This window comes from Myxocyprinus asiaticus, chromosome 29 (assembly GCF_019703515.2).
Source record: "Myxocyprinus asiaticus isolate MX2 ecotype Aquarium Trade chromosome 29, UBuf_Myxa_2, whole genome shotgun sequence".
Taxonomy (NCBI): Eukaryota; Metazoa; Chordata; class Actinopteri; order Cypriniformes; family Catostomidae; genus Myxocyprinus; species Myxocyprinus asiaticus.
Window position 1 is genome coordinate 3,480,288 of NC_059372.1, and position 22,500 is coordinate 3,502,787.

Here is a 22,500-nt window from a genome sequence, read left to right on the forward strand (position 1 = left end):
TCGTAAAACCATTCTTGCGTAAATTGTTGCGTTAAATAGAATACCGCAATTTATGTAATTTGACAGTAACAAGACAATATAATGCAACAATAACAATGTGATTCGACAGTAACGCTAAAAATATGAGACAATTACACATTTTGTGTAAATCATTCATATACCCAGTCTTACATAATTGTCAATTTGACGGAAACATGACAGTTTAATGCGATTCCAACGGATTAAATCATTTGTAAAAGCATTCTTGTGTAACTGTCACACTGAATTAACTGGAAAAATGTATAATTCAATACTAATTTAATAATATTGGACGATTGCAAATTTCTGCGTAAATAATTCGTGAAGCATTCTTACGAAATTGTTGCATTATACTGAATACCACAATTTAATTTTAATTCAACAGTAACATGACAATGTAATGAGACTAACAATTTAGCGTGAATCATTCGTAAAAGCATTCTTGCGAAATTGTGGTGTTAAATGAAATGCCACAGTTTGTGCAGTTCATAAGTAATGTGACATTATAATGAGTAATACTTTTTCGTAAGCCATTCGTAAAAGCTTTCTTACGTCATATTGAATTGAATCTGACAGATAAAAATTTGACAGTAACGTAAAAATGTGTCACGATTACAAATTTCTGTGTAAATCATTCATAGACACAGTCTTACATAATTGTCGCATTGAATGAAAGATATTTGACGGTAATGTGACGATATAATACAATGACAACGAATTTCTGCGTAAATCATTACTTAATTGTCACATCGAATTAAATCCGATAGTTTATAATTGACAGTAACGTTAAAATATGTGATGATTACAAATTTCTGTGTAAATCATTCGTGAAGCATTCTTACGAAATTGTTGCATTATATTGAATAACAGAATTTATATAATTCAACAGTAACATGACAATATAATGAGACTAACAAATTTGTGTGAATCATTCGTAAAAGCATTCTTAGTTGTCACATTGAACTGAAGTAATTCGATGGTAATATGACCGTATAATGCAATGACAACGAATTTCTGTCTAAATAATTCGTAAAAGCATTCTTACAGTATGTAATTTTCTCACTGAATTGAAGTTAATCGACAATCACGTGACGATATAATGCAATGACAACAAATTTCTGTGTAAATCATTCGTAAAAGCATTCTTATGTAATTCTCAAATTAAATTTGTTTTATCCGACATTTTGATTCGACAGTAACGTAAAAATACGTGACTACTACAAATTTCTGTTGATCATTCATTAACACATTCTTACATAATTTTCACATTGAATTGAAGTAATTCGACTTTAACGTGACGATATAATGCAATGATAACGAACTTCTGTGTAGATTATTCGTAAAACCATTCTTACGAAATTGTTGCGTTAAATAGAATACCACAATTGAATTTTAATTCAACAGTAACATGACAATATAATGAGAATTTTGTGAATCATTCATAAAAGCATTCTTAATTGTCACATTGAATTGAAGTAATTCGATGGTAATATGACAGTATAATGCAGACAACGAACTTCTGTCTAAATTATTCGTAAAACCATTCTTGCGTAATTGTCACATTGAATTAAATGCAACATTTTATAATTCGTCAGTAATGTAAAAAACGTGACTATTACACATTTCTGTGTTAATAATTTATAAAACCATTCTTGCGAAATTGATGTATTAAATTAACTGTGGAAATTAAATACCACAGTTTACATAATTCAACAGTAACGTGACAATATAATGTGACAATTACACATTTCTGTGTAAATAATTCATAAAAACCATTCTTACAATAGTAATTCACCAGTAATGTGACAATAACAAACTTCTGTGTAAAGTGTACGTAAAATAATTTTTAGATCACTTGGCATGTTGACACAAGTCCCTCTGAATGTCTAAATGCTTTTCATTTCTGTCACGTGTTTTAGGGGCCGCTGGGTTTGCCGGGGCCCAGAGGGACAGAAGGATACCCTGGATCTGATGGACTTCCCGGTCTTCCCGGGTTTCTGGGTCTCCCTGGATCGAAAGGCAGAACAGTGAGTGTGGAATAACCAATACACACATATGCATACACAAACAAAGACACAGTAGGTAAAATGTGTCTCTATATGGCAGGTGGTCGAAAAAATACGAGGGCTTGGTGACGTCAGAATAACATGCACTGATGAATCAGTTACAATAAGACCAGGAAAGTGTACTAAGAAAGTAAATAGGGTCATTTTTGATTTCATGTTGACTTGCTTGTTAAAGCTAGTGAGATTTTGGTGTCGCTCTGATAAGTGAGACTGAGCTGCATTGTCACGTGCCATCAGTTCGATAATGATTTATTTCTCTATTTAATGGCCATCTGTTGAATGAATGCACAGTTATCCGACTCAGTTTTAAGGTTTTATTGACTTTCTACCACGTGGTCCACATGCGTGGACATTGTATTTTGGCTTCGCTATAAGCAATGCATAATTTAATTTAATTTAAACTGACTGATCTCAGTTCAGGAGAATCTGTGCTGTCAGTAAAGGGTTCAACTTTCAAGTCATGTGACAAAACAACATGGCGCCGATCACAGCAGAGTTTGTCTTTGGCAGAAATGCCAACAAAACTGCATCTGGTAAGAAATCTAATTAAGTTTTTACATTGAAACCTGTTTGAGTCAAAAGATTAGAGTCTCTAGTTTCATACAATATGGCATTTTTACAATTGAGCGATTTATCACGAAATGGCACGCTGTTAAAGACAATGACCACGTATGTGGACTGTAGGCTCAGTTTCAGTTAAAATATCCTGTATTTACTGTGCATTATTACATTGAGAATCAATGGGTTCATCCAAAAAGTGGAAAATGTTGCTTTCAGAGGCTTTATATGGAGTTAGGATGAAAATGAGGTGCATTTTGAACTGTTCTGAGACCAGTGCACACAAACAGCACAATGGAGGTCATTCACTAAATAGGGAGCAAGGGAGCACCCTATAGCTTTCTATAGTGAAGTGCATTCACTCCTAAAATCCGCTCAAAAGTTCACTTTCAGGCTGCAGATGATGTTTGGATCACTCAGGATGTTTGGCAGACATGAGACAATGATAATCAGTACATAGATTCAGAATTTATAATGTATCATTTTATTTTAACATGGTTGGCAGTGATTGGATGATGCTGGACATTACATTGAATCAGAATTAATTATGCTAATTTCTGATGTAATGTCTGTAACGTCTCAAAAACATTAATAATCAACACTCCTGAAAACATAATACACAATTTGATTAAAAAAATGTGACTTTCTATAGCTTGGTGGTTTTTAAAATTTCACAACTTAGTCTCGCTGTCCACATATGTGGATATCAATTTTTAGGAAAACTTTTTTGTATTTTATTTATTTATTTATTTTTATTTTTTGCATGTTTCATAGAGGCTACTAGTTACAAATCAAAAAGGGGAATGGAAAATGCACACAGCTGTCACGCGGGGGTCTCAGGAGGTTAAAATCTGTTGTCTTTGTATGTCATGACGGCTGTGGCTTTCTATGCGATTTCATTGCGTTTTTAATGACAGTTTTTTTAGATTTTTCTGTAAGTATTAAATTAATGCTACTGTTTCTTTGCCTGTTACCTTTTAGTTTTTATTGCGCTGCATCGCATATGTCAGCTTGCTTAATTGGCATATTGAGTAAACGGTAATCAGTAAACGGATGTAATTCATACAGTACTGTCATTGAAAATATCCCACAATATTGTTGCAAATTCCATATTTTTAGGATTTGCGGAGCCCTCCGAAACTAGCCTATTAGCTAGTCATAAAAATCGCCAGAGTGATGTTTTGTGAGACATTCCATCAATTATGTTTACTTTTGTGTTTCTATATCTGCCCGTTTGTCTGTCAAGTAAATGCACAGTAATGTAAGTCAGTTTGCATGCGATGTTAAATGTTTGCAGATCGTCCAGATGTTTTGCTGATTCAGCTGAAAGCAGCATTTGATGTGTCCATGTGTGTCTTTCATTTAGGAAGATTTATGTTGTTTTTTTTTTTTTGTTCTTTCCATTCTCGTCTTCCCACGCAGCTGTGAATAAATTCTGTATGCGTATTGTAGGAATGAATGTTGACGGATCATTAGAGCTGCTTTTGGGCAACATTCAGTAACAGGTTTTGTGTGTGTAGGCTGTGCTTATATAACCAAGTGCCAAATGCGGTGAGATCCAACAAATATACACATGACTGGCAGGTATTTGTGTTGGCATCATGACACCAGCTGTCCATCAATGTGTGCTAAATCTAAGTAAACAAACTCCTGTCTCTCTCTCTCTCTCTCTCTCTCTCTCTCTCTCTCTCTGCAAACTGCATTCAGTACAGATTTTGTGGGCATGTTCACGCCTGATTTGAATAATTCCTTAGTGAATCAGGGGCTAAAAAGTTGCAGACAGTGTGTGCAATAAATGCCGTTTTCAGCGGCCACACTTCAATCTTAATTAGTTTCTCTCCTCCATTCTCTTTCACCACCTCTTTTCATCACATCTTTTTTATACACTTTCCATAATGGAATGTTTGCTTTGGTTTCAACTCTTCAAAGTGTGTTTGAAAGTTCACACACACATGCTCACAGCATCAAGAGACATTTTTTTTATTTACAAAATGTCATATCAATTTTTAGAGCAAAATGATTTTGGATTCGCTACAAGATCATATCTAAATTCTGTTGAAGATCTTCGATCTTTAGAAAGCAGTTTCTGGACTATACTGAACTCTGATTGGCTGTTGCTTTGATTGATGTGTTTGCAGGGTCAGCGTGGTGATACAGGTCTAGAGGGGAGGGCGGGACTTCCTGGTCCACGCGGTGAGCTCGGACTTCCTGGTGTCGTCGGAGAGAGCGGTCCAGCGGGGTTAAAAGTAAATAAAAAACTGCGTTTTTCATGTTGTCTTCTCCAATTAACCTTTATTCTATCTCAACGGCCAAAAAGTATGACATTGTAACACAAATTTTGGTTTGCAAAATAACCGAGATGATAAATGGACGGCACTCGCTGAATTAAACAATGCAATGAGGACATGTGACCACAATGTAGCAAATAGTTGTTTGAAAGAGTTATTGTTTTATACTGCACACTGTTTCACTTGCTATTTAAGAAATATCAGTATATACTGCACAGTATGCTGTACACTAGTATTCCATTCCGATAATGGCCAACCTTTTGACCTAGAGTCTCCTTTTCACATCCTGACCTTTACCTCTGTGGTATCTGCAGGGCGAGATGGGTTTAGCGGGGGACAGAGGACCAGCGGGCATAAAAGGCATGGAGGGGGCGACTGGAGACCAGGGCACGAAAGGACAGCAAGGTGCCAAGGGAGAGCCAGTGAGTGTCATGATTTCTCATGTATCTACTCAACCTCCCATCAACCACCTCTCTGTCAGTCACATTGATTTCCTGTGTATTGCCATTCTCTTGGAGTATCATGGAACATGTGGATGGTAATCATTTAGCCAGTACCACAGTAAGGCTGGACAAAATATATGGAATATTCACAATATATTTCATAAATACTGCAAGGATTTTAAAGTATTTTTGTTCAGCCAATAAGTTTCCTAAAGACCATGTCATTAGACTTGTTTTGCGATCCTTTCATCACGAGACAACAGTTTTGAGTAAATTACTCAAAAAAGTTATCTACTGCAATTTACTAATCACTTCTTTAAAATTGTAATCTGATTCTTTCGCTGATTAGTTTTTCGGAAATGCAATCACATTACAAATTACTTACTTTAATTTTCATAGCAAAGTTTATTTTCTGCTCTTCCAATTCCAATTATTGTACGCAAGTCCTACACTCTGAACCATGCGTTTCTCCCTGAAGGCCAAAATATGCTTCATTTGTCCACGTTGCTGATCGCTCCGCGCACAGTATGCATGACACAACTTTTGGCATCAGCACAGCCGTGTGGCTTGACCGTGCGCCACCCAGATTTTCTTGACCCACAGACCGGGCCTTTAGAGTTGCTGCGTCCGGATATCCATACTTACCTATTACTGTATATAGTATGCCAAAAATAATATGCTAATGGAATGTTTTTTATTATTATTTATTTTTACTCCCAATTTGGAATGCTCAGTTTCCAGTCTCAGTTGCCTCCACTTCTGAGACCGTCAATCCGTGCATCTTATCACGTGACTAGTTGTGCATGACACCGCGGTGACTCACAGCATGTGGAGGCTCATGCTACTCTCCGTGATCCACGCACAACTTACCACACGCCCCATTGAGACCGAGAACCACTAATCACGACCACGAGAAGGTTACCCATGTGACTCTACCCTCCCTAGCAACCCGGCCAATATGGTTGCGTAGGAGACCTGGCTGGGGTCACTCAGCACACCTTGGGTTCGAACTCGCGACTCCAGGGGTGGTAGTCAGCGTCAATACTCGCTGAGCTACCCAGGCCCCCGCTAATGGAATGGTTTGTCCGAATCGTCAGTATTCATAAAACAGTAAGTGTGAAATACCCGATGATCTACTATTTTTGGTGAGATTCTGAAGTGCGGATCAACTGGACAATTTACTATCCCATAATCCCTCAGGAGCTGAGGAGACTTCACTTTCAAACGCTAAAATAAAAACGGCAGAGAAATATGTGTAACCCAAGTAATGTACTTTAAAGTAATTAACTTTGTAATTGAAACTTAGTAACTGTAATATATTCACAATAATTGAAACTTTAATGGGTTACACTACTTTTTGACTAAAAAGTAATTCGATTACAGTTACTAATTACTTTGGAATCAGATGAAACCCAACACTGCTCATGACAAAAATGGCGTATTTTACACATTCATACATACTCATTCACTGCTTCATGCATGATCTTTCTCATGATGCCGGTGAACTTAGTTGAGAAGCCTGAAGCAACCCATTATGGAGACCAGCATCCAGAAAACTAAATTGATTTGAGTCATATACGGCAAAAAAATAGTAGTAAAGCCAAAGTTATTTAACTGATTCCGTCCTTGTGATAGGATTTTTCTAAATCCAGGTGATCTTTCCTGGAATCAAAGCAGGTCTTGTCTTAGATTAATTGTCCAGTGAACCTCAGACAGCCGAGTTTTGTAACTCCTCTTTCCACCTCTTGGAGTATTTTATCAAACATGGATGTTCACGCCTCTGCTGAGACGTGAGGAAGATGTAAAATAATGGCAAGTTCGTTCCTCAGACCTTTCTAGACAGACGAGAAGGGTCCTGGCAAGAAATGTAAGTGCCCAAGAAGTCTCGAGGAAGGTAAGGGGATCGTTTGGGTAAACATGGGACCAACAAGGTGCTCAATTTTCTTACATGACTCCGGAAAGGACAATAAAGCCCAAACGGAGCTGGCATTCCAAGCGTATAGAGAGGGAATATCACCTTACAGCCCTTGAGTGAATGGAATGTGCGTTTGTGCCAGTCTTGGGAGTCGAGGGATTGTAGATGTTGACAAACAGTAGGTTGCCCTCTTTAAGACAGACATAATTCTGATGGAAGTGTTCCATAGCGTGTGTTTGTGTCTGTACAGAAGGTTAAATCCAAAAAGGCAAAGAGAAATACGACAGAAACTCCTTGAGTGTGTTGAGGCACTAAATAGAGTGTAGAGTGTCTTGGAGTACAATAGACGCAGGAAGTTGTCTCCAGGCTGTATTATGGTCTGGATCTTGACCCACTTTTTTTTTTGGCTGCTTTGAGTGACGGTCAGTCATGTTGGCATGTGTTTTTACCTACAGGGTGAGCTGGGAGATGCCGGTATGAGAGGACTCCAGGGTTTTCCAGGACCAAAGGTTAGTATTCAACTCCTGGAAGAGCTGCGTTACACTGCAGTCACGCCTGAACTTTGCAAGGCCGGATTCTTAGACTTATCTGCAACAGGGTGAAGAGAAACGCAGATGCAATTTACATGGGCCCTGCTGATATCAAAACATTAACAGTAAAGAACATAATCCAGTATAGAACATAAAACGTGGAACAGAGGTCAGAAGGACTGTTAATTGAAATCAGATAAACTGCAACAGCTTTTATCAGATTTTTTCAATATTTATTCTGAAATCAAGTTATTAAATGGATCTTTTTGCTGTGTTTCAGGGACCAAACGGAGATCTGGGGCTGACCGGAATTCCTGGACCCAAAGGGCCAGTGGGTGTTCTGGTGAGTCTTGCCTCGTCTCTACTTGCCCCTCTTTCATCTTTTTGTCTCATCACTTCTCATCTTGTCTTGTATCGTCTCATCTCACCTCTTTCTCGTCTCTTTTTGAGTATCTCTTCTTCTCATTGTCTTGTCCTGTTTCATCTCATTTCCTTCTCTTCTCATCTCTCTTCACTTCTTTTATTGCCTCTTCTCATCTCGTCTCTTCTCCTCATATCATCTCATCTCATATTGTCTCATCTAATCTCTTTCTCGCCTTTTCAGCACTCTAGTCTTTTGTTTCTTTTCTTCCGTCTCTTATCTCGTCTCGTCTCATCTCTTTCTTGTCGTTTTTTCATCATACTCTTCTTTAGTTTCTTCTCTTTCATCTCTTCTCATCTCATCTTGTCTCGTCTCATCTATTTCTCGTCTCTTTTCGGCACTCTCTTCTGTAATTTCTTCTCTTCCGTCTCTTTTCGTCTCGTCACATCTTTCCTGTCTCTTTTTGACCCTCACTCTTGTCTGTCTCTTCTCGTATCATCTCGTCTCATCTCTTTCTCGTCTCTTTTTGTTCAGCTCTTGTTTTTTTCTTCTAGTTCTGCTCATCTCATATTGTCTCATCTCTTTCTCGTCTCTTTCCATCCCTCTCTTTTTTGTTTCTTCTCTTCGCTCTCTTCTCATCTCTTCTCATCTTGTCTCATCTACTTCCCATCTCTTTTCTGCCCTCTCTTCGTTTTTCTTCTCTTCCATCTCTTCATATCTTGTCTTGTCTCATTTCTTGTCTCATATTGTCTCATCTCATCTCATCTGTTTCTCGTTCTCATTTTGTCTCGTCTCTTGTTCCTTTTTGGCCCTCTTCTTTTACTTATCTTCCATCTCTTCTTATCTAGTATTATTTAATTGAATTTCTTTCTCGTCCCTTTTTGTCATTTCTTCTTATCTATTATCGTCTCTTTAGTTTGTTTCTCTTTAGTCTCATCTTATCTCTTTCACATCTCTTCGTCCCTCTTCTTTTGTTTCTTATCCTCCGTCTCTTCTCATCTCTTATTGTCTCTTATTTTGTTTCTCTAGAGTCTCTTTCTTGTCTGTTTTCAGCCATCTCGTCTCATTTCTTTCTCATCCCTTTTTGGCTTTCCATTTGTTTCTAATCTTCAGTCTCATCTCATCTCGTATCATCTCAACTCTTTCCCGTCTCTTTCGGTCCTCTCTACTTTTGTTTCTTCTCTTCCATCTCTTCTCGTTTAAACTGTTCTCACCTCATCTCGTATTGTTCCATCTCTTTCTCATCCCTTTTCATCCCTCTCTGTTTTGTTTCTTCTCTTCTATCTCTTCTCATCTCATCTCATTTGATCTCATCTCTTTCTCATCTCATTTCAGCCCTTTTTTCTCGTTTATTCTCTTCCATCTATTCTCATCTCTTTCCCGTCTCTTTTCGGCCATCTCTTCACATCTTGTCTTGTCTCATGTTGTCTCATCTCATCTGTTTCTCCTTCTCATTTTGTCTCGTCTCTCGTACCTTTTTGGCCCTCTTCTTTTTCTTATCTTCCATCTCATCTCATCTCATCTCATATCATGTTATCTCTTCTCTTTCTCGTCTCTTTTTGTCCTTCTCTTCTTTGGTTTCTTTTCTTCCATTGCATCTTATTTCATCTTTCATTGTCTCATCTCATCTCTTTCTCATCTCTTTTCGGCCCTCTCTTCTTTTGTTCTATCTCTCCCGTCTCTTATTTTGTTTCTTTTTAGTCTCTTTCTCGTATATTTTCAGCCCTCTCCTTTTGTTTCTTCTCTTTCGTCTCATCTCATCTCATCTCATTTAATGTTGTCTCATCTCTACCATCTCATTTTGGCCCTCTCTTCTTTTCCTTCTCTTCTGCCTCGCACATCTTGTCTCATATTGTCTCATCTAATCTGTTTCTCCTTCTCATTTGTCTTGTCTCTCGTCCCTTTTCAGCCCTCTTCTTCTTCTTATCTTCCATCTCTTCTTATCTCGCATCATCTCTCCTTTTCTTTCCCGTTCAGTCTTTTCTCATCTCGTCTCATTTCATCTCTTTCATGTCTCTTTTCATCCCTCTCTATTCTTTTGTATCTTATCTTCTGTCTCTCTCATCTTGTATTATCTCTCCTTTTCTTTCCCGCTCAGTCTTTTCTCATCTCATCTCATTTCATCTCTTTCCTGTCTCTTTTCAGCCCTCTCTATTCTTTTGTTTCTTCTCTTTCATGTTTTCTCATCTCGTATCATCTTATTTCACCTCTTTCTCATCCCTTTTCGCCCTTCTCTTTGTTTCTTCGCTTCAGTCTCTTCTCATCTCATATCATACCATTTCAACTCTTTCTCATCTCTTTTCGGCCCTCTCTTCTTTTGTTTCTTCTCTTCCATCTCTTCTCGTTTCATCTCGTCTCATATCGTCTCATCTCTTCTCTTTCTCCTAATTTCTTCTCATCTCATGTTTAATATCCATCCTGTCCTGTAATGCTGGCACTGATGTGTTGGTGTGTGTTTTAGGGTTTCTCTGGTCCTGTAGGTCCTGTAGGAATGATCGGTCCAGAGGGGAAACCTGTAAGTCACTCTTTTGTGATATTTGAAAAGTGTATTTCATTATTGTGTTTATTAATAAGATGTTTGGTTTGGTTATTGTATTGCTTGACTTACAGTTATGCAAGACAAATGTCAGACAGTAAAACTGTTGCTGTCATGGCTTTGTTTCTCAGGGTCCCAGAGGACCTAAAGGAAGCCGTGGAGAGATGGTAAGATATCTGCTCATGGATATTACTTGATATTTCACAGGGCTGTTCAGTCTGCTCTCAGATCAGTGTTTTAAAAGCAAAAAACGCCTAAAGATGAATGATTAAAGATTCATCGAACAATTGTTCCACAGTTGAGGACAATATTTCTAAAATAACTACACATAAAGAGAGAGTTTAAGTCTTGTGTGTGTGTGTCTATATAAACTACTCGCACTCTTCAAAGACAAAACAGATTTCACACAGTGAAGATAAACATTCACAGACATCATTACATACACTACCAGTCAAATGTTTGGGAACACTTTAATTTATGATCTTAGAAACCTTCTGATCTAACTGCTTGTGCTAAAATGCTTGTAAATATAAATTGTGACTTTTCTATCCTAAAATGTCGGAAAAGAGTAATAATAAAGTATGTGTTGAAACTTTTGCATGAGGGGATGACAGATAGACTAGAGAATATTCAGGATGAAGTACACACTCTGACCTCTGGGGGCGATAACGCTTCATCATAAAAACTGCTGGCAAAGCTTTTCCTCAGAGCTCTAACAGGATTGCCAAGTATTTGCTCTTTGTTTAAGCTTTTAAATCCAGTGGACTTTCACAAAAACCCCAAATGACTGTGGATAATGTTCATTTATTGTGACAATTTACATAAAGTCATCCATATTACAGTGCTGCCTAATTTATGGACCAAGTTGGCGTATGGACTCAGTATTTCCCAACCGCAAAGACAATAATCCCATTCAAATATACTTTCACATTTAGCCAAATCAGACTGACCTCATTTCATCTCAAACAGAGTGCTGCGACCGAGTGTTTAAACATCTGAGCTTAGTAACTGAAAGGTTGTAGGTTCAAACCCTATGTATGACTTCAAGGAACTGAACCTGTAGTAAAAATGTTTACTTTAAGTTGCTTTGGATTAGTGATTGTGAACGTTTGATTCTCAGATGATTAAAAGCTCTGATTTGTTTTTTTCAGGGGCCGCAGGGGCCACAGGGCAATCCAGGGCCACAGGTATGTTACAATAAATCAATATACTGTTATATACTTTATACATTTTGTTTATTCTGTAGTAATGATGACAACATGCACTAATAGTGTTAGTTTGAGGTGCTCGCTAAGGCCTAACGCTTAACCCCGAGTATTAAAGAATGTTATACTTATTCTTATTATACTTTCACTTTTTCTTCAGAACATTTTCAAATCTACTCAATAGTTCTAATGAACTTTATAAAGTGTTACAAACTGGTTTTGTTTATGCAGTCTTAAATGCATTGTGACATACAGTTGAGTGATGTTCTTGTTTTCTGTATTTTTCTGACAGGGGCCTCCAGGTTCACCCGGCCCATCGGTAAGACACAAACATGTCATCTAACATGACTTAACCTAGCTCAATGTAGCTGCGTCCACTGCATTTTAAATAAACCTTAACTTTGTAAACATAATCTTCAAGGACATTATTAATCTTTGTTTGATGGTTGGTTTTCTCGACCAACAGATACGCGTCAATGTGGACATCACCGGTCTTCATCTGGAGGTAAAACTGCACTGTGTGCATTTTAACATGCCACTCATCCACATAATATATATTTAGGTTGCTTTAGCAAATAAGTAAATAAAACTAACAGAAAAATATAGCCGCAAGCAGCAGGGTCCAAACAATTTGGAAAAGTGAGGAAAATGACCAAATGATCACATTTGAAAGAACAGATCTGTCAGCGGCAAAGTAATTTCATTAATAAGTACTTGTTATTTTATTAGGTACACTATGGTGTTTGCGTATTTAATCTAAATGTAATTAAATAAATAAAAAAAAAAACATACTTTTTCAAACTCCTCCAAGACTGTTGGTCAGATTCACATGAAATGTTGTATGTATCATCTAGAGACCGTAGTGATAAAAAATGATTAAAAGAATTTGAATTCGTCAAATCGTTTAGATTATACAAGCCAATTAATTTTTGGTCGTGGCCCAAATTCACTATATCTGAGTTGATGAATTTAAAACTTTGCAGAAATATATTATAGATGGAAATTAATTGGATATACATTATACGGAGAAATATGTTTTGTTTCGCTATTGACTCTAGCGTATACGGTTGTGAAGATTTTAGTGAAAATGTAAAAGTGCTTATTATAGCGCCACCTAGAGTCGGATATAATAATAATAATAATAATAATAATTAGAAGAAGAAGATGAAGGAAATCAGTACAAATTAATTGTATTTTATTAACGAACACAGTACTTAGCCATAAAGCCATAAACACAGCCATAATAAGTAATGAAGTAACATAAATAATTACTTCTATTAACTCCTTAAACTCTGGTGCATTTTTGGGCTGCCACCCGCAATTCTTCAAACTCAAATTTAAAAGCTCACCATTCACACATACTGTGGACTAATTGCAAAAAATTGGTCTAATGTTTTAGAGAACCCCCCCAAATAAAATAAAAAAGACTCAAAATATTCACTTTTCACATTGTATGTGTTTAGAATCTTATAATAAATGAATATATAATTTTTTTTAAATAACTTTTTTTCAGCCTAAATTTGTAAACATGTTGTTCTGGTTCTGTTCCCTCTACCGCACTTTAAAAATTCTAAATTTATTCCACTAGGTGGCAGAAAGCACGAGAAAAAAAGATGTTTTTTCTCTATCACATTCCATCACAATATACAGATATGAAATGTAGGTGGTGCTCTCACGCATTTTGGCCCTCACAGATGTGCTCGTCCATAGACATTCAGTCTAATTTTCAGTTCAAGCACCACCCTCATTGTTTCATTGAATATCTCGGCCTCTGGGTGGACAAGAAGCTCAATCTAGGTGTTATTAGAAAGCTTAGATCCTCCCCGCTAACATAAAAATGTCATCAATAATCAAAAATATATTTTTCTGATTATTTGTTTTGCTTGCTTTTCCTGCTGGATGGCATATTTTGTTCTGAACATCTAAGATATAACATTGGATTATTCAGCCAAGCAAGCTCACAGACATGTAAACAATGGCTAATTGTTTAGACAACTCCCTACGGTAAAAGCAGATATAACGTTTTTGGCTGTTTGGGGCTTACAGCAGCAATGATCACAAAATAAAAGAGACATTTGTATTGAATGACTTACAGAAATCATATTTCACTTTGATTCTTTTGAAAATCTTTTGAACTGTGGTATTAGGGTAACAAAATAAACTATACAGTCACATTCCTGAGAATGAGAGCTTTCATTTGATATATGACATGTCCATTTGGGTGCTATGTGAAGGACTTTTATTTTCATAGAAATATTTCTACCCCATGACCTCTAGGTGGCGCTTATTTTAAACGTGAATGTTTTGAGTCGTTATTTTGTTATTTTAAGTAACATAAATGCAAAAGTGTTGGTAATCTCTTAAAAATTCAGATTGTAAGCTTTCAAATGATCTCATATGCCTGACTTGTGTGTACGGGAACTTTCACGTTTTAAGCGTCAACTTTTTTCGTGATATAGCACCCCAGTAACACAACAATGCTAACGCATAATTGTTTTTAAAGTGATGTTCCCAAATGCTGTTTTCAACACCTTTGCTGTATCAACCAAGAAAATGAACTTTTTTGTATTTTTAGGACAGATGCAGAATATTTTGGTTTAAAGTGTCTAATAACTATATACAAAACAGATTTTTTAATTGTTTTTTCTGCATATTTCTGATATGACGATTGTTGATTGTTAAAATGTGCCATTTCTGACCACAGGCGGTTCGCTTGAACGAGGAAAAACTAAATATCATAAATAAATGTTAAAAACTAAACTAGGAAAGAATTTGATCTCTCAAGAATTCTTTCTTACGATGTTATTTCATAAAAACAGAAAATATTGTCATGCCCTCTGAATCCACAGATTTGACGTTTTTGTCACGACATTCTGGCGGGGCTTTATTGTCTGATGTTCTAGTGTTTTCTCTGTTATTCTTCAGAGTTATCAGAACACAGATGGGTCTGTGGCCAATCAGAACGCTGAGATCTTCAAAACCCTACAGTATCTGAACAGCGTCATTAACAATATGAAAACACCATTGGGAACACGTGAAAACCCTGCACGCTTCTGTAAAGATCTGCTCGACTGCCAACACAAGATGACTGATGGTGAGAACAACATTCATCCATTCATTCACTGATTCATTTTTACAGCACATTCATATTGGCTGTGGTTCTTGTGTTGATCAGGAATCTTCTGGATTGATCCGAATCTTGGCTGCACATCAGATGCTATCCAGGTGTTCTGTAACTTCACTGCAGGCGGACAGACCTGTTTACATCCTGTCACCACGGATAAGGTACTGCAGTACACGCCCAGCTGTTACCAGTGCTCAATATCCCTTAAACATGGCCTTTCATACTGTAAAAATCAATAATGGCTCAGATAGAAGTTAGTTCTGAGAAAAGCTCTAGGAAAATTTCAATGTAGATGACACTTGCTTTCATGTTTTGTTATCTAATGCAATGACGGTCAGAGATTTTTAAGTGTGACCTGCATATACAAATACTCTTTGGGGCAACTTAACACTCATTCGGTTAACACCAAAAGTAACGCTTATAGAATTAATTTGAAAAGATTTTTATAAAGTACCAGTAATAGTGCAGATAAATAAGTTACTTTTGTCTTTATTGGAGATATTGAGATAAAAACACATTTCATTTGGTATTTCAGATTAGTTAAATAGGGCCTTATGATTTCTGCGATGCGGAAAACATGGATTCCATAAATGGAAAATTCCTTAAAAATGGAATTAAGTGTTAAATGTGGAGTTACACAGAATTTGAAAAATTTGGTATGAAATGAATGGCGATTTGTCAAGTTCAAATCGCGACATGGCCAGGTGTGATTATAGTGTGATTTATATTTAAGACAAAACAAAAACAACAGAAATTCTAATGGTTTCCACTAAAAATGCCATTACGAGTGTGGTGTGTTTTGGACCATATTCCATTAGAATTATATGATTTGTATTGGTTTCCATTACAGATATGTTTTGGTCCCTAACGGTATCCCCAACACAAAAAATTGCACCAGTAGAAGCCAACACATTAGCAGTGGAGACCCACTTTTTCTTTCTTTCCTTTTTTTTCTTTTTAATTAGTTTTTTTTCAGCATTGCACAAAAGGTTGCGATTTAAAATATGATTTGGATTAAATAAATGTAATAAATAAATATTTAATAAAAATTGTATTAAGGCAAAAAAATGCAATCCAGAAAAAAAATAAAATAAAATGAAATAAAAATACAAACAGAAAAACCATGGTTAAATCCATGATTTCAGTTCAGTTCAGTACAGTTTTATTATTTGTCCCCATGGGAAATTTAATTTGCCCAAGTGTCACATTAAGAACATCCAAACACAAAAAGTCAATCATAAAAAGAGAAGAAATCAGTATTCAGGTCAAGGGCAATAGTAATTCAACAGAATATACTTAAATTTCCATCAAGTCTAAAGTTTTAAAGTAAAAGGTGTAATTTTACAGTAATTTGCTTTTTACAGAGTTAAAGTTCAAACTGAATCATTAAAAATGAGTCCAAATGTTCAACATATTTCTGTACCAAGAGTGAGAATTTCCTTCCCAAAATACGAAGAAACTGTTTAAGTCATGCTGCAGCACAATCTGATTTTAAAGGGGTCATGAAATGCTCTTTTGTTTAATAGTTTTATTATCTTCCCTGAGGTCCACTTATAATGTTAGCAAGTTTTTTGTTTTTGTTTTTTTTTTTTGCACTAAAACAGTCATGGTTTAGTAATATATGATCATTTTCCACCCTGTCTCTGGCCCTCTGTCTAAAACGCTCGGTTTTGGCATAAGTGCCTCCTTAAAACTTCAACGGAAACGCCCACTGTTATGACTCAAAATCAGCCATATTTGAAACTCAATCTGAAGTGAATGAACAAGCGCCACAACATTATAAAACTATAATTTCAGGGTTTACACGCATCCAACACATTGCATCCGAATGTATTAAACTGCTCATATCAAGCACAACTGTTAACACTCGCACCCTGTCTACACCAGATGCAAGAGTTGCGTCAAAAGCAATAGAACCCATTATAATCAATGATGCTGTCTACCACGGAAGTATCCATTGCGACGCATTGCACTAACGGTAAACAGATGTCCCATTTCATTTTGCGCTGCACGTGGTGTCGCTACTACTGCCAACAACACAAATAAACGGTTTAGAAAGTTCGTGTTTTCGCGCCCTTTGTAAACAGTGTCAGCACCATAAACTATCAAACAGTCATGACATTTGAAATATTCATAAATGGAACTGTTTACTTAATGTTTTGCATTGGGTCCAAGTGTTTTTAACTGCCCCATCCTTCAATAACAGTTCCTTTGCAAAGCTTGAATCGTTTTATAAGTGGTTCACAAGCAATCCATGTTGATCGCCAAAAAAACATGCAATCCACGCTGAAATATGCTGAGGACACATCCACATGATGCACATACATAGTCCAAAGCATGGTGTAAACTACACACACATATAGTTTCCAGTATCATCCTGCACTGAAATTTACATCACCGGAAATGCATCTAAATGGTCAAAGACGTCCATCCAGCGCATGTTTTCATACACCAAACAATTAAAAATAGCGCAGATGGGCGAAAGAACATGAACGCGTTTGTGCTCAAAATAGCAAGAGGCACAGCAGCTGAATGACAGAGAATGGATTCTCCTCTTCAGAGTTGTAACTTGACACCGTGTCTTTTAAAAGCAGCGTGAAATATGTATCAAGCGGTCAAAGATGTCTGTCTGTGCATGTTTAAATACAAAAATAAGTGAAAATAGTCCAGATGGTTCCCCTTTGGTATTCAGGAATAGTTAGGCCACAGTAGGCCTGTCTGTCCTTCTCTCTCAGTCAACGAACTGAAGCACCAGTGGGCGGGGCCAAGGATGCACTGATGTAAAAGTAGGCGTTTATGAGGCAGTCATGAATTAATGCACCCCACGTGACGTAGGGAAGTCATGCAAGTACAGAAGTACAAAAAGGCATTTTTGCAGCTTGGTTTCAATAAATGCTTTTATTGCATTGCAAGTTTTGAGTTCTGAAATTTACCTCTTATGTGTCAAAATATCAAGGAAAATTTTATTCTTTATGACATGACCCCTTTTAATTTTAAAGGAGATGTCCTCATCTAGTCTGATAATTTTTTTACCTGTTAAACAAAAAACAAAACAATCGGCTTAAAAATATTGATTATCTAAATACTTTTTTAGTTATTTATAAATTATTATATTCTACAATATTTTACATCAATTTAATATAAATATTTATATGCATAAATTATTATAAATATATTGATAATTTATTTCTAAAAATATAAAAATGAAATAACTTTCTAAATACTATAAAAACTATTAAAAAAAGTCTTAGTCGCGGTGTGTGAAATGTTTGTCGATCCGTGTCGATGCAATGTTTAATGCATTTAATTGTCTAATGCGTAACATTACATTTACATTTATTAATTTAGCAGATGCTTTTATCCGAAGCGCCTTACAAATGAGGAATACAACAGAAGCGATTCATCCTAAGGATTTTGTCCTTGTGTTTTGTCGCCGGACAGCAATTCCGAGTAAACTTCCCGTCGCCTTTGAAGGAATGCAGTGTGAAGGTTGTACAAAGTAACATTTATCTTTAACAACGCTATCAAAGTAAATGGCAGGCACAACAACGCCGCTACAACACGGGCCACCATCTTGATTGTTTTGGGTTGAATGGATCACATGCCTGCGTCACATGACAACAAATACGTCATCTTTTTCAAATATCTCGGTTTCCTCTGTCCACACTACAACGCAAAGACGCCGTTTTCCAAATGTATCCACTTGGAAGAGCGTTTTCGAAAAAGCTCAGTTTTTGGTGTCTCAGTATGGACGGAAGGCCAAAACGTAGAGAAAAACATGCATTTTCAAACGAAAACGTACTAGTGTGGAAATGGCCTCTGAGAAGTCGCAGAAGGCCAAGTAGAGTGGAAGGTGAAAGACAGTGGTAAAAGAATGGATTTAAATTTTTATGTTTTTTATTTTTTGAAGAAAGAAGACTGCAGTTACTGCATTAGTAGGATTATGTCAAGTCAAGTGCTTGCGAAAGAGATGCCTCTTTAGATATTTCTTGAAGGTGGTTAGAGAATCAGCTGCTCAGGTGGGGTTTGGCAGGTCGTTCCACCGGCGAGGAACAGTCGAAGAGAATGTCCGGGAAAGGGATTTTGTGCCTCTGTGAGATGGCATCACGAGGCGCCGCTCACCTACTGATTGTAAGCTTCTGGAGGGCACATAGACTTGAAGTAGTGAGTGTAGATAGGGCATTGCGAAGCCAGTGGTTGTTCTGTAAGCGAACTCAATGCCTTAAACTTGATGCGAGCAACCATTGGCAACCCGTGCAGTTCTATGAAGAGAGGCATGACGTGCACTCTCTTGGGCTCTTTGAAGACCATTTGTGCTGCTGAGTTCTGGATCCATTGCAGAGGTTTGACTGTACATGCAGGAAGTCCTCCCAGAAGAGTATTTCAGTAGTCCAGTCTAGATATAACAAAAGCTTGGACAAGAAGTTGTAAAGAATGCTCAAATAGAAAGGGTCTGATCTTCCTAATGTTGTACAGAGCAAATCTGTATAATCGAGCTGTTCTTGCAATGTGGTCCGTGAAGTTCAACTGATCGTCAAACACGACCCCAAGATTTCTGGCTGTCCTCGATGGTGTAATTTTTGACAAGTCTAGTTGAATTTTTTTACTTTTGTTGTGGTTACAGATGCCATTTGATGTTGGAAAAGTCCAGATGAAGTTTTTACATTTGCTGAGTGTCACGGCAACCCAGACCATCTCCCTCCACTGCTACAATGACCCGACAACTTTTGCCATCGAGACACCTGGGGCCTTGCGGTTCCGGGGTTGGAATGGTCAGGTGTTCACAGAAAACTCGCCTCTGAGGCCTGATGGGGTTCTGGACAACTGTGAGGTGAGAGAGTGAGAGTGATTTGAATCCGAATTAAAAATAAATACTAATGTTTGTATCACAAATGGTGTGGGACCAGATACACACCACAAGTTCAAATCTTAGGTTTGGGGTTTGTTCAAATCACTAACCCTTAATATGAACAAAATGTAATTGAAGATCAAAAAACGGGAATGCCATAATTGTGTTTCAATCCATCATTGATTAGACTCTTCTCATTCTGTTTCTTCTAACAGATCCGTGATGGTCACTGGCATCAGTCCAGCTTCCAGTTTCAAACCCAGGACACTCAACAGCTTCCCATCATTGACATACTAGGTCTCCATTCCTCACATCCCGTGGACCAGCGACATCTGGAATTGGGCCCTGTCTGCTTCCTGTGAGCCTGTGAAATCACTGAAGGACTTTAGCTCTAACAGCCGATTGTGATATCAGGTCAATGGTGCACTGGGCGACTACAACACATACTCCTGTAGGTCCTACGACGTTTCAAAAACCTTGAGAGGAAACCTCTCGTTTTGACTACGGCTGACTTTAATGGAAGAACAAACGCTGTAAAGAAACAATGAGAGCTCTTCTAGAGCACAAGACATCAGCATGTATCGAGAGACTGCTGTTGTGTTTAATCTGTTGATTATAATGTGTTGTGGGTCAGTTTGTCAAGTGGCAAGAGTGCCACCCAAACCTGAAATAGTATTTGCCCCCGTAGGGCAACATGCCCCGTCAACAAGGCGCAAATTCTAGGGTGCCGTTGGCTCACAAACAAACGTGCAATACCTTGTGGATTGAGCGTTTGATATTGAAACATTGATGGTTACATTGTCAAACAAGGTTTTTCTTGTTAGTAAACGATGAAAACCCTGACCTGAACTCGTACCTCCCTTTAGATGGTGCTCTACCTCCTTCACATACAGGTGCTTGTGTTCAGGTGTAAGGCCCGAAACATCTATGCAAGTATGTTAATGCAAAAAATGTTATGCATTGCTGCATTCCGAAATGTGTCAGAGCACAATTCTCAATGTGCAAGTATGTGAATGCAAATGCTTCTAGCTACGCAACCTCGATTTTTTTTATTTTTTTTTATGTTATCTTCCGAAATGTGTCAGAGCGCAATTCTCTATGTGCAAGTTTGTGAACCCAAACACTTCTAGCTACGTAAATGTAATTTTTTGCATCATGTTCTTAAATGTGTCATAGCGCAACTCTTAATGTGCGAGTACATGAACGCAAACTCTTCTAGCTAAGTAAAATTAATTCTGTGTGTCTTTAGTACCGAAATGTGTCGGAGAGCAATTCTCAACATGTAAGTATGTGAACGAACGCAAACGCTTCATGCTACACAAACTTGATTTTTTGCATCATAACTTTCCGTAATGTGTCATACCGCAATTCTCAATGTGCAAGTTCGTGAACGTAAACATTTCTAGCTACGCAAACTCGATTTTTGGCATCATTACGCTTCGAAATGTGTCAGAGTGCAATTCTCAGTGTGCAAGTATGTGAATGCAAATGCTTCTAGCTACGCAACCTGTTTTTCTTTTTTTTGTGTGTCGTTATCTTCTGAAATGTGTCAGAGCGCAATTCTTAATGTGCAAGTACGGGAATGCAAACACTTCAAGCTACACAAGTTTTTAGTTTTTCTTTGCGTCGTTAATTTCGAATTGTATCAGAGCACAATTCTGTGTGTTTAAGTGTGTGAACGAGCGCAATTCATAACTCAACACAAGTACGCATAGAGGCAAGGGGCGCTTTAGCAGACGTTAGATGTTAAATGGTGTTCTTTTACTGTCTGTTTAAAGAGTCTTGCTAAGCGATTTATTAAAAATTAGTTTCATTGGTGACATTTTTATTGCTAGCTACCTGAATAATAACACATCCGGTTTGATGGCACAGACATTTGAAGGTAACTCTATCGCCCCCTTGAGTACGGAGGTTTGTTGCCAGCAAAATAATGCAAGAGTGCCCATGAATATGTTCAATGGGACCGCACACTTGCAATGCCTAAGTATTTGTGTTTGCGTACTTGCGTGAAGTATGTTTCTGGCCTTAAGGTGTTTGTTTGTGCTGGCTTCTTCTGTTTAACTTTTGCATTTGGTCATTTCGATCAGAACAAACCTAATTTATATGAACATTGTGTTGATAAGTTATGTTATACATTGGCTTAATATACGTTTTATATTAAGGAGAATGCTCACTCATGACCCTAACAGAGATGTCACGAGTATCTCAAGTAGTACCCCACAGTACATGGAGACATGCCAGATTTTCAGTTTGTGAACCATTATGTCACATTATGTGATTTGAAATCAGTTGAAATCAATTTGAAAGTGTGTGCATCACATGACAAAATATAATCATGTACGTAAGTACTTTCAGTTGGAATGAACATGCACGTAATGAAAATGTGCTCTTGCGAGGGGTCGGGTGACTTCTCCATTGTGCTACGCATTAGTTAGTCTTTTATTTGTATTTTTTCCCCTCTGTGTATATTTTGACATAATATGTTTATTTATGTTATAGATTTTTTTTTTTTTTACCCCAAAAATACTGTACTCCAATAAATTATATCTCTCAGAGATCTATCTGGTCACTTACCATCTAGTTAAAATTCTTATTTATGTCAAATAT

At 37.3% G+C, this 22,500-nt stretch overlaps 1 protein-coding gene across 1 annotated transcript in view; it reads left to right on the forward strand.

Moving 5' to 3' along the window:
- LOC127420187 (collagen alpha-1(XXIV) chain) overlaps nucleotides 1–22,500 on the forward strand; it is a 144,173-nt gene that overhangs the window by 121,454 nt on the left and 219 nt on the right. Inside the window, exons 47-60 of the mRNA XM_051662241.1 lie at nucleotides 1,938–2,045; nucleotides 4,781–4,888; nucleotides 5,245–5,352; nucleotides 7,744–7,797; nucleotides 8,099–8,161; nucleotides 10,641–10,694; nucleotides 10,847–10,882; nucleotides 11,867–11,902; nucleotides 12,213–12,239; nucleotides 12,387–12,425; nucleotides 14,846–15,014; nucleotides 15,096–15,205; nucleotides 19,669–19,875; nucleotides 20,109–22,500. The exon at nucleotides 20,109–22,500 is cut by the window's right edge and continues 219 nt beyond it. Coding sequence (XP_051518201.1) covers nucleotides 1,938–2,045; nucleotides 4,781–4,888; nucleotides 5,245–5,352; nucleotides 7,744–7,797; nucleotides 8,099–8,161; nucleotides 10,641–10,694; nucleotides 10,847–10,882; nucleotides 11,867–11,902; nucleotides 12,213–12,239; nucleotides 12,387–12,425; nucleotides 14,846–15,014; nucleotides 15,096–15,205; nucleotides 19,669–19,875; nucleotides 20,109–20,255 — 1,266 coding nt within the window. The 3' untranslated portion in view covers nucleotides 20,256–22,500. The remainder of the gene's footprint in view (nucleotides 1–1,937; nucleotides 2,046–4,780; nucleotides 4,889–5,244; nucleotides 5,353–7,743; nucleotides 7,798–8,098; nucleotides 8,162–10,640; nucleotides 10,695–10,846; nucleotides 10,883–11,866; nucleotides 11,903–12,212; nucleotides 12,240–12,386; nucleotides 12,426–14,845; nucleotides 15,015–15,095; nucleotides 15,206–19,668; nucleotides 19,876–20,108) is intronic.